Source organism: Ranitomeya imitator, chromosome 8, assembly GCF_032444005.1.
Source record: "Ranitomeya imitator isolate aRanImi1 chromosome 8, aRanImi1.pri, whole genome shotgun sequence".
Taxonomy (NCBI): domain Eukaryota; kingdom Metazoa; phylum Chordata; class Amphibia; order Anura; family Dendrobatidae; genus Ranitomeya; species Ranitomeya imitator.
In genome coordinates, this window is record NC_091289.1 from 191,213,345 (window position 1) to 191,230,610 (window position 17,266).

Consider the following 17,266-nt stretch of genomic DNA (forward strand, 5'->3'; position numbering starts at 1 on the left):
CATCAGACAGCTCTCCACAATCTGCAGACCCCTAGGTATAGTATACTACGTACACACATTAAAGAAGACCTTTCACCGCATTTTTCATGTTGAATTGGACACAAGATGAAATAAATGTGGACAGAAAAATAAAAGAATTATGGCTCTGGGAAAAGGGGAGGAAAAAATGGAAACGAAAAAATTAAAATGGGGTGAAGGGGTTAACACAGCATGGCCGTGAGCTCCCTCTAGTGGTCGCTGTGCAGGGGATTTGGCGCTCTGTATCAGAATCAATCATTAGGTCGACCTGTTCTGAAAATGACTTGTGAGGATATATTGTAAAACGAAAAACCATAAAAATTCTTCTGTTTGGGAAGATCAAACTCCAGCATGGCCCAACTGGTAATAATCCTGTGCAGGAGGCAGAAGCTGCCGCTGTCGTCGGATGAATCAGCACGCAGTAACTTAGCGGTTCAGGGGCTGTTAGTCCTAAGACTCAGATTCACCGGCCACAGCAGACTTTTACTTCATATTTCTTTTCCTTTCCTTTGTCATAAACCAGATCTTGTCCCCAGTAATATTTTCAAGGTCACGTTCTGCCCCCCTAGGAGATGCAATGGAATGGTGCTGCTGGGAGTTCAGTGTTGCAAAAGTATTCACCCCCTATCTATACCAATGCAGATATTTAGGTCCATGTTGATGAGATATTAGTAGGCTGCGCACCAGCGGAGGGGCTTGTGTTCTGTCCTCACTAGCTGAGGCAGGCTCATACGTAGCTATACAGTCAGCTAAACCGCTATACCGGGGTCCAATAAGGAGACTGTGGTTGAGTCTGTGCTTTATTAAACGTAGTGGTATATTGATGCGGTGAAACTGTGAACAATGATATACATAGAATCAGTGCATGGCATAGAAGATACATAATACACATGATATACATTATGCATAACATTTAGAAAGCTAGTGACTAAACTAGGAGTACAACTGGTTAAACTAAGCTAATATAGAGCAGAAATATCTATAGGAAGCATAAAGACATACCGGCAATGCAATCGCAAGGGGGATGAAGTGAAGCGTCTTTCCTTGAAGGCAAACCGAAGAAAGTGAAAGGAAAAATGGAGGGAAATGGAGGCTGAGCTACCATAATGCATTGCAAAGGAGGAGGAGAATCAGACATGGATAATACAAAAACAAGATTGAACTGCCAACATAACTCTGGCCGCTAGAGGGAGCCAAAGCATCACAGATGAATAAAGGCATGAATATATCAATACTGTATACTGAGGAAACTGCAATTATGCAAGCAAATAATCAGGGCAACAATATTAGATGGCGGAGACAGAACAGCTTGTGTTCCCAGAAATATTGGATCTTACAGTGGGACTTGTTCTTCAATACTTTTCATCAAATCTTTTCGCAGCCATGTGGGGGAAGGTGTTGTCTCATTAGCGAATATATCAGAAATTAAAAATGACCTTCCCCGAATCACACGTAGGTGTGAGGTGCCACTCGGTCCGCGCCTTGGGGGTTCATTTTACTTTATCCTGAGGGGACATATCAGATCGCCAGCGTCATGGGACAATATTTATTTGCAAGTCGGAATAAAGTTTTGAAAAAGAAGCAGAATTATAGGTGTTTATCCAGATTTGATTCAAATCTATCTGATCTTTGTATCGATTTATCTATCGCCTGATTATCTTATTATTCCTCCATTTATTGGCTATGCCTCATTAGCTGTGTCTTGCACTTATCTATCACTTATCGATCAATATCTAACATCTTTCTACCTATCCTGCCTGTCTGACAAGTCTGAATGTTACGATCCTTACACTTTGCATAGGTTTATAAGTTACTCCTGGTTTTCTTATTGCTACTTTTCTTTTCTGCATTTAGTGACTGATTGTTTTTCTCACACGCAGACTCCATCGCAGCAGAGCAACATCCTAGACAACGGGCAGGAAGATATATCTATCAGTCAGTGGAATCCGTATCCACTGGGACGAAGAGACGTACCACCCGAAACGGTCTCTAAGAAGGTACATGAGTGACAAGTATTGACCCCCTCCCCATTCCCTGTGCAGCCTTATATCTGAGCATGGCCAGGACCAATGCATTGATGTATTGGAAGTCCATATAATAAGAGTAACATTAGGACCCCTTTAATTCACCAAAAACCAATCGCAAACTTGTGTAAATCAATTCACTGACTGGCGGACAGATTGCAACATGATCTGCATAGCAACGAAAGCCCGGTGTTCTAACCTCTGGTGCTTTGGATTTCCTCCATGTTGTGTTTGTCTTTCTTATTTCTTCTGGCTCTGCATGAGCCGTGACCGATCTAATTACAGGTGGCGCATGAGTGCATCGCCCCATATAATGCACTGACTGCATGAGGTCTATACCGTAACGCTGCCGCCGAGGACCAACAGCGGGCCTCCGAATTAATAGCTTCGCTCAGACCCTCCGGGCGCAGCCCCCCGTACAATACAAACGTCTTCTAAGTCACCGCAGATTGTGTGCAGCTGAAATACATCGAGTGCCCGGTCTATTCAAAGGCATCTTTAAAAATAACACAAAAAAAAGCATCAACTCGTGATGGGGGAATCGCCTTCCTGGATGTTTTTGGGTCATAACACAATATTTGGGGTCTGACTACATTTGGCACCATCATTGCGGCACTGTGGTCACTTGTGTTACTGTTTTTACCAGAAAGTGACACTATAAAAAAAGCAATATTCCCTATTCTGATCTGATGACCAGTGCGGCAGGTTTACAGATAAGTTCTAACGTTACAGTGGAGATCTACCCAAATAGTGGGGTCATTGTTAGTTGACATTACGATTAAAACCCAAACTTGTGCAACCTTCACCACTTGTTTTCCAGAATGTTTAAAATGATATATATTACCTATCCAATGGATAAGTGATGATTGTAATCTCTTTTGGAGACCCCACCAATCATAAGAATGGGAGGTCCCAAAGTCCCCTGTGTGAATGGAGGGAGTGTGACATTAGTGCTGGTCGCACATGCTCACTTCTACTCCACTCACATCGGGACTGTGAGACCCCCATTATTTGGATTGGTAGTGAGCATGTGTGGCCATCTGGCTAAAGGAGTGCTGTTGGCACATACTTATTACTGCTCCATACGTAGGGAACTTTGGGACCACTGTTCTTGAGAATGGTAGGGGTCTCGGCTGCCAAACATGCAGCGATCACTAATTTATCATCTATTTTATGTATGATTATTGTTTGAGACAGCCACTTTATGGGTGACCAGAACACAAACTCCAAACCTACCCAAAACGTTGGGTTATTATTCCAATGAGCCCCAAGTGCCTCAACGTTCCGTCTCGGTTAGGAACGCTCTTCTGTTTTTTTTTTTCCACTGCTTATCCTCTTGATGTTAGGACTTTATGTGGATGTGGTTTCATGCCATATTGTATGTCTTGTTATTGGGATTAGGACTTTGCCCCCCTAATTAAAATCCTCTTCTCTGCCATTGCCAATTTTTCAGAGGATACCCTGGAAAAAAACGAGAGGCCCCCTCCAACTTTAGGGGTCGCTCCTGAAGTAACGTAACATTGTGATGGGTGAAAAATCAAAACTCTCTGGGCAACTGTGGCCCAGGTCCTTCTTGAGTGTTTCCTGGGGGACGGTCTTGGCCCAATTAGTTTAGCAGGCAGCATATCCCCCTTTGCATCCATAGATCGGGAACTTCTATAGATGTCTGAAGGGGGCGGATGGCGGTCAAGTGTCATACACACGAGAGGTCCTCTTCTAGCAGAACCAATGAGATGTACTGTAACAATTGCTTCTTTTCAGCTTCCTGAAGCTTTGCCTAACGGGTTACATTACCCACAGGCAGGTAGCCATATCCAGACGCTGATGGGATCGCAGAGCCTGCAGCACAGGTCAAGGGAGCAGCCGCATTATGACGGTGGCATGAACAAGGTGACCATTCAGCAGTACCAATCTCCGCTGCCCATCCAGATCCCAGCTGCACAAAGAGGCCCTCAGTCCGGACGCTGCTTGATACAAACAAAAGGACAGAGGAGTATGGATGGATATCCCGAGCAGGTGGGAACACTTCTTGCCTCTGTTTAATTATTAGTTTATTATTGCGGAGTGTTATGGACATACCAATGCCAAGGATGAGTGCAAAGATGGCACAGCTGAGGGCCTTTATTAGCCCCTCCACTGCCATTACACGTCATAGCACCACCCAATTGGGGCACATAGAAAGACAGGGCCAGCGACCTCTTACTAACCGCTTAGATGCCTATTGACTATTGCAGCTAAGCGGTTACTGGCCAAGATCACCTTTATCTCCAATCCCAACCTTAGTAGTAGGAGCCTAGCTTTGTATAACAGCCAGCTCCTGCTGCATAAGGTGCAAGCTCAGCTTCTGAATTTTATGCATTTTTATAGTATTGTTACAATCGTAACTACCCATTTAATATATTGTTTTTTCCCCCTATAAATCTGCCCTTTGTGTGAAAAGGTAGTAAACATAAAAAACGCACACCGACCCATAGAATAAAGTATTTATACCACGTATTGAATGATGCAAATCTTAAAAGCTCAAACTATGGCAGAATTGCTGTTTTTTTTTTCTCTGCTCATTCCCACCTGAAAAAAAAGTTACTCAAACTTAATTAACAATTTATATGAAGTCCAAAAATACTGCAATTAAAATTAGAACTCATCTGGCAAAAAGACATGCCCTCATACAACACGTCAGAGAGATGATAACGTTTTCTGTCTCTGTATGCCGCAATGTAAAAAACGGAAAAAATTAATGCAGAGATAAACCCCCAAAATAGGCGAGTGTATAAAGGATGACGGACACTTAGCTACACATAGCCTTAGCATGCATTTTAGTTTTCCTTTGTTTTTTTTTCTTTTTGTGTTTTTCCTTCACGTTTTCCCTCTTGAGATGCCGTTGTTCTCGATTATCTATCTATGGTGTCACATTATATCTTTATTTAATACAAGGTGCAGATGCTGTGCAGTGTAATCACACACTTTATCAAAGCCATAAATCAGCCGTTCAGGGCAAAGACACTGACCGCACTTAAGACTCAGGCGATCCGCTTTATTACGCCCGGATAAAATTATAGGAAATGTCATAAAATTGACAGTTTTCTCTTGATCTATGCTTTCATATCTTTTTAATTCCACCTCAAGCACCAACCCTAAAAATGTATTTTGGATCATATTTGGACATAATTTTTATATTGTCTGTAAGAGTATGATTTTTTTTTTTGGGGGGAACAGATATTCCTGTACGATAGCAGCTTAGTCCAGAGTTATATTTTTGCCTGGTAGTCTTAAAGTGAATGTCCATCCACATAATAGATTGAATTAATTTATTATTATATAATTATGCCACCAATGCTTTATTTTGCTGAATCGGCGCCTCCAATTCCCTGCGATTGCACCATTTTAAAAGATAACATTCTGGCTGCCTGCAGCTGCCACCAGAGGGAGCTCTCTGCATACTGTTTAGACATTGGACTCAATAATAGTACAGTGAGCCCCCCCTAGTGGTGGCTACAGGTAGCTAATGTGTTATCTTTTAAAATGATGTCTATGCAGAAAGTTTGGAGCCCATCCCCATCTTTCATTCTGTTTTGTTTTCTTTTTCTACTTTTTTTTCCTCTTTTGCGAATAGCCATCACCTTTTTATTTCATGGGTGATCGAGTTGTATGAGTTTTTTTTTTTTGTAGTATAAGGTAAGTTGTATGGATTTCTTTTCAATTAATTTTAGAGTCTCTTTTTGTTCTGATCTCTTTTTGTTCAATCTTTTTTACATAGGCGGTGACGACCAAAAAACGTAAATTCTTCCACTTTACAGTTTCGCCATTCACTACAGGGGATAAATGATAAATCTTATGAGATATTATTTATTCAGACTAACACAGCAGAAACTCATCGTCTCTCCTTGATCGTATCACAAGGGGCCGATGGCCCCAAGAGGCATCCCCTCCTAATCTAACATAAATGATGCTGTCAGACTGGTGCGAGATGTGCCAGCTGTATAACACAGCCGACACCCGCACTGTATGGAGTGGGCTCAGCTCCTGAGTAAGTGCACATATCTGCTGTACATACAGTCATAGCCGAAAGTGTTGGCACCCTTGAAATTGTTCCAGAAAATGAAGAATTTCTCCCAGAAAATAATTGCAGTTACACGTTTTGTTATACACATATTTATTTCTTTTGTGTGTATTGGAACAAAACAAAAAAAACAGAGAAAAAGAGGCAAATTGGACATAATTTCACGCTAAACCTCAAAAATAAGCTGGACAAAATTGTTGGCACCTTTCCAAAATTGTAGGTAGACAACTTTGTTTTCGGCATATGATGCTCGTTCACACTCACCTGTTGCAAGTAACAGGTGTGGGCAATAAGAAAATCATACCTGAAACCAGATAAAAAGGGGAGAAGTTGACTCAATCTTTGCCGTGTGTCTGTGAGCCGCACTAAGCATGGAGGACAGAAAGAGGAGAAGAGAACGGTCTGAGGATCTGAGAACCAACATTGTTGAACAATGCCAACAATTTCAAGGTCACAAGTCCATCTCCAGAGATCTTGAGGTTCCTTTATCTACAGTGCGCAACAAACCGTAATCAAGACGTTTACAACCTATGGCACTGTAGCTAATCTCCCTGGATGTGAACGGCAGAGAAAAATTAATGAAAGGTTGTAACGCAGGATAGTCCGGATAGTGGATAAGCAGCTCCAATCAAGAGCCAAAGAAATTGAAGCTGTCCTGCAGGCTCAGTGTCAGCATCACTGGCGGCCACAGACAGGAAAGCGCCCCTGTGCAAAAACAACATAAGGGCCCTTTACAGACCAAGAGCTCCTAAAAATGCAAAATTACACTTGCTTTGCAGGTAGAAATGGGCCCCCTTACCTCTTGGGCCCCTGTGAGGCTGCACAGGTTGCACCAATGATATGTCCGCCCCTGGTCAGCATGAACTATCCGTGATCCGTCCACATGTGAATAGAAATGAAACGCTATGGCAGGACAACCAGGAGGACCCCACTGCTGACACAGACATAGCAAAGCTAGACTGCAGTTTGCCAAAGTGTATGCGACTAACCAAAATCCTTCTGGAAAAGCGTTTTGTGGACAGATGAGACCAAGATAGAGCTTTTTGGTAAAGCACATCATTCTACTGTTTACTGAAAATGGAATGAGACCTACAAAGAAAAGAACACACGATACCTACACTCAAATTTGTCAGGCCCATTTTTGGAGTTGTGTGAAATTATGTCCAATATAAATGTATATAACAAAACGTATAATTACAATAATTTTCCTGGAGATATACAGTATTTCATTTTCTGGAACAATTTCAAGGGTGCAAACACTTTCGGCCATGGCAGTATATGGCGGACATTGTCATTTCATCAGCTCAGCATGCTGGCCCTAAAATCAACAGGATGATCAAAAGTTGGGATGCATTTTAAGCAGAAGGAAATCCACTAAATTCAATGAAAACAAAATCAGGTAAAAATAAAGGCCTTAGTCTTAGAAAAGGACCACAGTCTGCTCTGTCCAGAAACTACCTGAACAGAGTAAGATAAGGGATGAATGTATAGGAAAAAAACACGCACTAGATGTCTAGGGGAATCTCTTTTTAGATAGACCGCTTTGAAAAAGAAAAAAATAATGACTGTGGTATAACTCCTATAAATGCAGGAAATCCAAAATTCCATTCGGATTCATGTGATAATGTATCCTACCAGGGAGCTCGTACAGAGACCCAAATCTCCTGCTATAATTCACACACTCATATAGAGGTACGGGAGAAGATTCTGGCTGCACCCAGCCACCACTAGGGGGAGCCTCAGAAAACAGAGTTCCATCTTTTCCCTTTATGGCTGAGATTTGCGGCTATGTAAGAGTTTTACCAACCCTTTACACCCAAGGAGAAGGTTTGTGGTGAGATCATTACCCGTAGACGATGTGTTCCTACTCCTTATACCTGTGTGACCGTCTTCCTCCATCTCTCCCCAGTACTGTGTGAGGATAGAGAAGAATCCCGGCCTCGGCTTCAGTATCAGCGGTGGATTAAGTGGACAAGGAAATCCGTTCAAACCATCCGATAAAGTGAGTGGGGGGCATCACTGTATCACCACCACAGTTCTTCATTTTATTCATAGACCGGCACACTTAAGCGGAATCCATTGAAAGCATCCTGCTATTTTAAGTGCAGGGAAAGAACTTAGCCATTACCCGTAGGTACGAACTGAGGGAAAGGTACATTCACCCAAAATAGAGGAGCATGGATTGTACTAATGCTCCAACGTAAAATCTGCCCCCTTCACTACCTTTCCATGTTGGAGACATGTTTGGCATGACCCTTACACACATGTTCACTAATAAGCATGACATCCGATCACCCCCCGAGGTCCACACAGTAGTCACATTGACTGCTTCTACAGCCATGATAATTATTCACATTAGGCTCTTTAAGGGGTCATAGCATACTGATAAGTTATGGACAGGTCATCGATATCAGATCACGGGGATCCGACCCCTCCACGATAAGCTGCTATAAGCTCCGGTGACAGCGGATGGAACCCCGTCTAATGGAGTGCAAACCGCTGTAGAGGCCACCGCTGGCTGCAGAGCTCTTATTCTTTGGACCCGGGTCTGATCTGCTGTACCTGGCAGTGGCTGCTACACATAGAACAGAGTTATCTTTGCAGTTACGTTCAATGTGTTTACATCTGGCGGCCGGAGCAAATAACGGATGATCGGTGATCTGGCGCCAGAATCTGTTGGCCGGGTGTACGGCCGGCTACGTGATCCTTGGAGGTCTCTGTCCTGGAAAAGAAGACAAAACTTTAGCCAGGAAGGGTCTCTCTACACCGACTGCAGAATACGGCGTTGGAGGTGCAGTCCTGCAGTTTCTCCAGGCAGTCCGCTCTTTTCTTAATGCACTGACCATGGTATTATGTGTTACGTTAACAATCAGACCCCATAGATTGGAAATAAGACCACCCTCCTCCCTTAGATGGTGATTTAGCAGAACCAAAGAAGGCAAATTTTCTTTTCAGGTTCTTGTTCCTCTGTGCTGCTGTGTTTTTGTTTTGTGTTTTTATGTTTTTGCAGCTGTTTTTAAATGAATCAATCAAGTCCATGGGTTTATAATTATTAATTCTATATGAAGGTGGTAAGGGGGTAGGGACACAATGTAGCCAACCTGTAACCTCCAATATGACCAATTTAGTCTTCTTTCCCCTTGTGGCGCACTATACCCTTATGATAATGACAGAGTTTGCAGACCGTAATCTAAAGATTAAAGCCCGGTATATTTGGTATAGTGATCAGGCCAACCCCAGGGATTGATGCAGGCTGTGAAACTATATAAAATTACCTTTCAAAGTTATTGTTTTTGGATCAAGACTCCTTTTTGATACCTTAGATTTTTTCCCTTAGGGGTTAGGAATACGTTTGCATCCAAGTTGTTATTATTCCAGAGTAGAAATGCCCAGCAACATTGACCATAGACGTGATTAAAAAAAGGAATCTCTAAAATGTGACTTTAGCTCCTACACAGACCTTTGTGTTTCCAAGGTTATAGACTACAAGTAAGCCCAGAATAGTCAGATCCTACAGTCAGGAATTCTTGGGTATCGGCTGTTTCCTCTTCTACAGCCTGCAGGTTATCAAGAAAAGTGGAATAACACAGGCCTGTTGGATCAGACTACACAGGGACTGTTTGTAGTCTGTTACCAGACACATAGATCTGCGTAGGAGCTGTCTACACAAAACTGTATACAAAAGGGTATTTTTATGGCAAACCACATGCAAAAATACCTGGTTTTTTATGCTGGATGCACTGCAGGGCTGCCGAAGGCTACAGGGGTGGATATAGCCATCCATGAGCCTATGCATGGCCCTGCAGAATGAATGGTTATGTAAAAGCCTGGGTCTCATTAAGTAAGCGTGCACTGGGATGCATTTACTGAGCCGGGATCAACAAGCGCAGTAATGGGGGATGGCAAGTGATTACTGTTCTCCATATGATCATCAGATCCATAGTAGCCCCATGTGAATGACCATCTGTGTGCAGTGAAGGTCGCCATTGTGTATCCTGTCCGTGTCATTGATCGTTCTCCTAACATCACATCTTCTGGTATTAGCCGTCTCCATTTCTTTTGCTGGACACCCAGAGGCATCAAGCTTGAGTAGTATTCAGTGTAGAGGACTAGTGAAAGACTCCTAACCTCTGTTACTTCTGACTTATAGGGTATCTTTGTTACTAGGGTTCAACCTGATGGACCAGCATACGGCGTGCTCCGGCCCGGGGATAAGATCCTACAGGTAGGATTCTCCTTACTTACTTCTATGGATTTATTCAGACTTACCAACATTTACAAGGGGAAATGTGAACCTCGTCCCAGGACAACGCTCACATTTAGGTGGCATTATGCCAAGACTTGTCCCAGCCCCAGATGAGAAGGATAGTACAGTGGTATATTGGGTTCAGGCAAAATCTATATGGCGAGTGCATGCAATATGCAAAGGTGAACTGCGATCCCTCAAAGGTAATGGGCCTCCATCTGAAACTGTGAGGGGTGAGTAACTCCTATACCCTGACCTAGAGGTGTCAGAACCAGGGCAGGATTAAATAAATGGCGCCAATGCCCAGAGTATTGTGCCACTATGTGTCCCGAGTCCCCAGCAATACTAAGGTGAGGAACTGGGGGTGCAGAGTGCAGCTCCGTGTACAAATGGCAATTCCTCTTATAGTATGGTAATCTGCATAGATGTTCAAATGCATCCAATATTCTGAAGTTCATGACAGTCTGTATTCTGCAGCCTGCCAACAAGTGCTCACATGACTGTATTTAATTTGGTAACCTGGAGTTTGTATGGAGGATCCCTTCAGGAACCATCCGTAGGAGAGCGATAGATAGATAGATAGATAGATAGATAGATAGATAGATAGATAGATAGATAGAGTGAGGAAAAAAAGTATTTGATACTCTGCCAATTTAATTGGATGAAGTATTTGATCAACGACCAACCAGCAAGAATTTTGGCTCTCACAGACCTATTAGGTTTTAAGAAGCCTCCTACTCTGCACTCATTACTTGTATTCATTGCACCGGTTTGATTTCGTTACCTGTATGAGAGACACCTCTCCACCATGGCCAAGACCAAAAAGCTTTCTAAGGACACCAGGGACAAAACTGTAACCCTGCACAATAATGGGATTGGCTACAGGACAATAGGCAAGCAGCTTGGTGAGAAAGCAACAACTGTTAGCACAATTATTAGAAAACTAGATGGTGGCCCGATTCTAACGCATCAGGTATTCTAGAATATGCATGTCCACGTAGTATATTGCCCAACCACACAGTACTGTATATTGCCCAGCCACGTAGTATATTGCCCAGCCACGTAGTATATTGCCCAGCCACGTAGTATATTGCCCAGCCACGCAGTATATTGCCCAACCACGTAGTATATTGCCCAGCCACGTAGTATATTGCCCAGCCACGTAGTATATTGCCCAGTCACGTAGTATATTGCCCAGCCACGCAGTATATTGCCCAGCCACGCAGTATATTGCCCAACCACGTAGTGTATTGCCCAGCCACGTAGTATATTGCCCAGCCTGTGCAGTACCACGCACGCAGTATATAACACAGGCCACGTAGTGTATAACACAGGCCATGTAGCCTATAACACAGGCCACGTAGTGTATAGCACAGCCCGCGCAGTATATTGCACAGCCCACACAGTACATTGCACAGCCCGTGCAGTACTTTGCACAGCGTATATTGCACAGCCCACGTGGTATATTGCCCAGCCCACGTAGTATATAGCACAGCCCACGTAATATATTGCACAGCCCACGCAGTGCATTGCACAGCGTATATTGCACAGCCCATGTAGTATATAGCACAGCCCACGCAGTATATTGCACAGCCCATGCAGTATATAGCAATGTGGGCAGCATATCCCTGTTAAAAAAAGAATTAAAATAAAAAATAGTTACATACTCACCCTCCGTTGGCCCCCCGGATTGAAGCGGTTACCGACGCTTCTCGCGTGCTCCGGTCTGAAGAGTGCATTGCGGTCTCGCGAGATGATGACGTAGCGGTCTCACGAGACCGCACTTCATCATCTCGCGAGACCACAATGCATGGAGCGGTCACCGGGGCGTCGCGAGGAGCGTCGGTAACCGCTTCGATCCGGGGGCTAAAGGAGGGTGAGTATGTAACCTTTTTTTATTTTTTTTAATTATTTTTAACATTAGATCTTTTTACTATTCATGCTGCATAGGCAGTATGAATAGTAAAAAGTTGGTCACACAGGGTTAATAGCAGCGTTAACAGAGTGCGCTACACCGTGGTTAACGCTGCCATTAACCCTGTGTGATTGCTGACTGGAGGGGAGTACGGAGCGGGCACTGACTGCGAGGAGGAAGGAGCGGCCATTTTTCCGCCGGACTGTGCCCGTTGCTGATTGGTCGTGGCTGTTTTGCCACGACCAATCAGCGACTTGGATTTCCATGACAGACAGAGGCCGCGACCAATGAATATCCGTGACAGACAGACAGACGGAAGTGACCCTTAGACAATTATATAGTAGATGGAAGAAGCAAAAGGTGACTGTCAATCTTGCTCTTTCTGGGTCTCCATGAAAGAGGTTGCCTTGTGGTGTGAGGATGATTCTGAGAAAGGTCAGAAAATCAGTCTAGAACTACATGGGAGGACCTGGTCAATGACGTGAAGAGAGCCGGGACCACAGTCTCCAACATTACTGTTAGTACCACACTACACCGTCATGAATTAAAATCCTGCAGGGCACGCAAGGTCCTCCTGCTCACACCAGCACATGTCCAAGCTTGTTTGAAGTTCGCCATTGACCATCTGGATGATCCAGAGGAGGCATGGGAGAAGGTCATGGGGTCAGATGAGCCCAAAGTAGAACTTTTCTGTATCAATTCCACTCGCCGTGTTTGGAGGAAAAAGAAGGATGAGAACAACCCCAAGAACACCATCCCAACCATGAAGCAAGGTGGGGAAACATCATACTTTGGGGGTGCTTTCCTGCAAAGGGGACAGGATGACTGCACCATATTGAAGGGAGGATGGATGGAGTCCTGTTTTTCGCAAGATTTTGTCCAACAACCTCCTTCCCTCAGTAAGAGCATTGAAGATGGGTCATGGCTGGGTCTTCCAGCATTACAATGACCTGAAACACACAGCCAGGGCAACTAAGGAGTGGCTCCGTAAGAAGAATTTCAAGGTCCTGGAGTGGCCTAACCGGTACCCAGACCTGAACCCAATAGAAAATCTTTGGAAGGAGCTGAAACTCAATGTTGTCCAGCGTCCGCCCCGAAACCTGAAATATCTCCATACAGATCTTCTCCAGGAATGTGCCAAAATCCCTGCTGCCGTGTGCGCAAACTTGGTCAAGAACTAAAGGAAACGTCTGTAATTGCAAACAAAGGTTTCTGTGCGGAATATTAATTCTGTTTTTCTATTGTATCAAATACTTATTTCATACAATCAATAAAATGCAAATTATGTAAAAATCATACAATATGAGTTTCTGGATTTTTTTGCAAATTGAGATACCGATTTGGCTCTTATCCTAAGTCATATTGCACGACTCGTTAAAGAGTTGATTGTGACTTGTAGGATCGCTACTTCCAACAGGAGGCGCTATAGAGTTCAAGTCCTCTTTCTGATTGCCTTGTGCAGGCGTGTACTATGGAGGACAGAGAATGAACTTCAATCCAATATTGCAGCCAGCGGGTAAGGAAAGGGTGAATCAAACACTGAAAACCCTGCCCCTATGGCTGAAAATTGTTCCCTCCAAATTCAGGTGACAGTGTCCCTTTAAGACACAAACTGGCCAATTCATCAGAGCACACCAGCCATGACAAGGCGACCTTTCTCTGATGGGACCCTAACTTTCTCTATCAAATGTGACTTTCCCAGGCCAAAAGCCTACAAATGTAATGGGCTGCCAATAAGCAAAACACTCGTTCGTCGGGTGAAATGATCTTTTGGTTTGCACTAAAGATCATCGTTCTCAGCGGCACATCGTTCTGTGTAGACGGTATGAGAACAATAGCAGATCCTTCTGTGTGCATGCGAAGTGCCTGTGTAAGCAAACAAGCAGCTTATCGGCAGACATTTATTGCCACTGGCCGGCAGGTGTTAACAGAGCCTTAGACTGATGGGAGGAGCGCTAACCAAATATGCAGGCTCTATTTGTAATTAAAAAAAAAAGTCGTTAATAGTTTTACCCCAAAAAAAATGCAAAATAAAAGACAGGAAAAAAATGTAAAAAAAAACCCCAAAACAACCAACCAAAAACATCTTTAAAAAAAAAAAAAGGCGCTTCAGTATTACGAAGAAATGCCAAAGGAAAGGAGCGATTTCTGAGCATTTTCTGCTTGAAAAAGGATGTTTTTCATAGCAAGAAAAATACGCAGTGTGAAAATAGACTTAGGCCGTTTTTATTAGTGCTGGATCCTACCTGCCCCATAAATTTGTAGACTTTTGGCCCAGGAAAATCATGTCTGATAGAAAGTGTTGGTGTCCCATCAATAATGGTCACTTTGTTGTAGCTGGTGGGCACACAGAAATCGGTATATTTGTGCACCGAGTACTTCACCTTATAAGAATAGTTTATGTTTCGTTTACATTTCCATCCATGGAGCGCTTGGATGGATTTTTGCTCTTTTTCCTTATCTTCTTTCGTTCTCTAATTTCTGAATTGTGGGACATCATGGGAGTTGTAGTTTTCAATTTCAACCCCCAATATAAATGTGTTTTAGCATACCTTGAGACATGCTTCCACCTTTTAGATGAAGGAGCAGAGGAGCAAACATGACAGACCGTGAAATACACATTAAGAGAAAAGGTAATACAAATTTTTCGGCGAAAACTAAAAGTAATTTATTAAGATCGCGCAATAAAAAAGATAAAATTCTGTTGTCTGCCAACCACCACTAGAGGGAGCTCAGGAGCTTTCTGCATACTGTTATTATGGAGCCCAATGTATGGGCTGTATACAGTGAGCTCTTGAGCTCCTTCTAGTGGTGACTGCAGGCATACACAAATTTAATCACATAACTCTGCAGAAGATTAAATAAAATAAAGCCACCCTCACACCTATGGAGATTTATTAGGAAACATTATCAGTACAGAAAAATAACACTGTAAAAATAATAAAATGCATTTTGATTGGTTGTTGAGGTGAACCCCCAAAAGGGGTTAATCCTTTTTTTTTTTTGTGTGTTAGTAAACACAGAGCGCGTTTCGTCTTTATAAATACCCACATAACAGGACGGTGCGAGGTCTTTAGTTGCTAGGTAACGTGCCTGACTGATGGTGTTCCTATTGACATGTGTCAAGGTTACGTGGAAATAACATTTAAGCGGAGACGATCGGCTTTTACGGCTGAGCTCATTATTTCTTTTCAAAAGTTCTCTCCGTCGATGTAAGTGGCATATTGTTGCGTTGCGTAGGTGAACCGTGAAATAAGCGCGACCTTCAAGCCTGAACAGCGCCTCTCCCCCTGGATGCCGCGGCCGCGCGCTTTCCTAAGGCGAACGCGCGGCTGTTTATACAGTAAAATACTGCATGCAGATCGGTGCGGCGCGGCAGAAGGTTCCTCCGCAGTGTCCGAGCCGACCGTGTTATTATTCTGCCAATTATGCTTCGCAGTAACGCATATTAAATTAGTGTACAGCCATTAAACAGCCGTCCTGAAGACTCCGGAGCTCGGCAGTTTCTTGGCAGCACGTATAAGGAGCAGCAAGTAACTGCGTCTAATTCACTGCCCTCCTGACAAACTCGCTTCTTTAAAGTCATTTTTTTACCGATTCCATTTATTGTATGGATTTGAGGAGCGCCGTCCCATTAAAATAAATCCTTTATTCCGACATCCTGTACCTCAAGTAAGGCAGACAGGGTGGTCGGCGCCTGGAAACACATCCTGTTCTTGCTACAATGTATCAGTGCTGATTCTGCGGCAGCGAAGGAGAGTAAAGGCAACAAGTTGTCTGGATCCAGAATCAGAGCAGCACTTACAAGCTCTGAACCAAATAGCACGTAAGCGCTGCAATCCTTGCCTAGGAAACTGGCCACCGCTGGTATTCTGCAGAGGTGTCCGGTAACCTACGCAACGAGTCGTAAACTATGAAATTAAAAAAAACCTCTGTTTTAGAACAGAGAATATTTTTAATAAGAGGTAAATTGCAATTTGGTTGTTTTTAGAAGCAATTTTACTCATTTAACATGATGAGAATAACCCTGTAATCTCCTCTTCCCCCACAGGATGGATAGATAAATGTTTTACTGGCACAAAATGTTTTGCATGTTGCCAGGTTCTTGTGGGTCAGAAATATTTTAGATTATTATTCATGACAACGGAAATTTTTATTAAATTCTGCTCAGCTGTTGCCTCCTCATTCTGGGAAAGCTGGGTTGTATCCGCAATGTCTGCCTTTGGATACACTACTACAATTGTCACTCAGGTTTCCCGGAATCTTAAATAACTTAGGCTAGGTTCACATCGCGTTAGGTGCCATCCGTTTAACGGATCCGTTACTAACGCAACGTAACGGATCTGTTAAAACACCTATTGCCATCCATTAACGTAACGCATCCTAACGCATGTCAAAATCGGCATGCGTTACTTTGTGACGCACCCTCGAACGCGGTCTACCGCGTTTTCGGGTACGTTAGGTCTAACGCACAGCGAACGGACGCATTCGCTGTGCGTAGACCTCTGTTACTAACGCATGCCAACGCAATGCTACCATGCGTTAGCGCAATCGTAGAAAAAAAGGGAATTTAGGCATCAGTGTTAGCGCATCCATTTAACAGATCCATTCAACAGACTGCACTAACGCGATGTGAACCTAGCCTTAGTTACCACGGTACATTAAAAAATACAACTCATCCCAAACAAAAAAGAAGAAAAAACACCCCCTTGTGGCGGCCACAACTGACAGATGAAACAGATATAGCTCTTGGAATACAGCGATTAAAAAAAAAATGAAAAAAGAATCGCCAGTTCCATAATACAGCTGTGTCCTCACGGATTTAGATATCAAAAAATAGGAAAACATGTTTTCTGCTAAATAACACTTCTCTGGTGGCGTAAATAAGTAGAGGGGTCCGTAGTACTTATCGTCGTATAGGGAGGTAATAGATAACAGTAAGTTCCTGCTAGTGTCTCTATGCAGTAAGATCACTACATACACACACACAGCTCTGCTGCATC

General features: G+C 43.4%; 1 protein-coding gene across 15 annotated transcripts in view; it reads left to right on the top strand.

The window, feature by feature from the left end:
- The window catches only part of LRRC7 (leucine rich repeat containing 7), a 337,880-nt gene that overhangs the window by 308,231 nt on the left and 12,383 nt on the right, over positions 1 to 17,266 (top strand). For 5 of the 15 annotated variants that reach the window (XM_069738252.1, XM_069738257.1, XM_069738249.1 and 2 more), the window contains 4 exons: positions 1,899 to 2,015; positions 3,804 to 4,058; positions 8,012 to 8,104; positions 10,253 to 10,327. In XM_069738252.1, coding sequence (XP_069594353.1) covers positions 1,899 to 2,015; positions 3,804 to 4,058; positions 8,012 to 8,104; positions 10,253 to 10,327 — 540 coding nt within the window. The remainder of the gene's footprint in view (positions 1 to 1,898; positions 2,016 to 3,803; positions 4,059 to 8,011; positions 8,105 to 10,252; positions 10,328 to 17,266) is intronic. The other 10 variants (XM_069738258.1, XM_069738263.1, XM_069738254.1 and 7 more) reach the window with 3 other exon arrangements.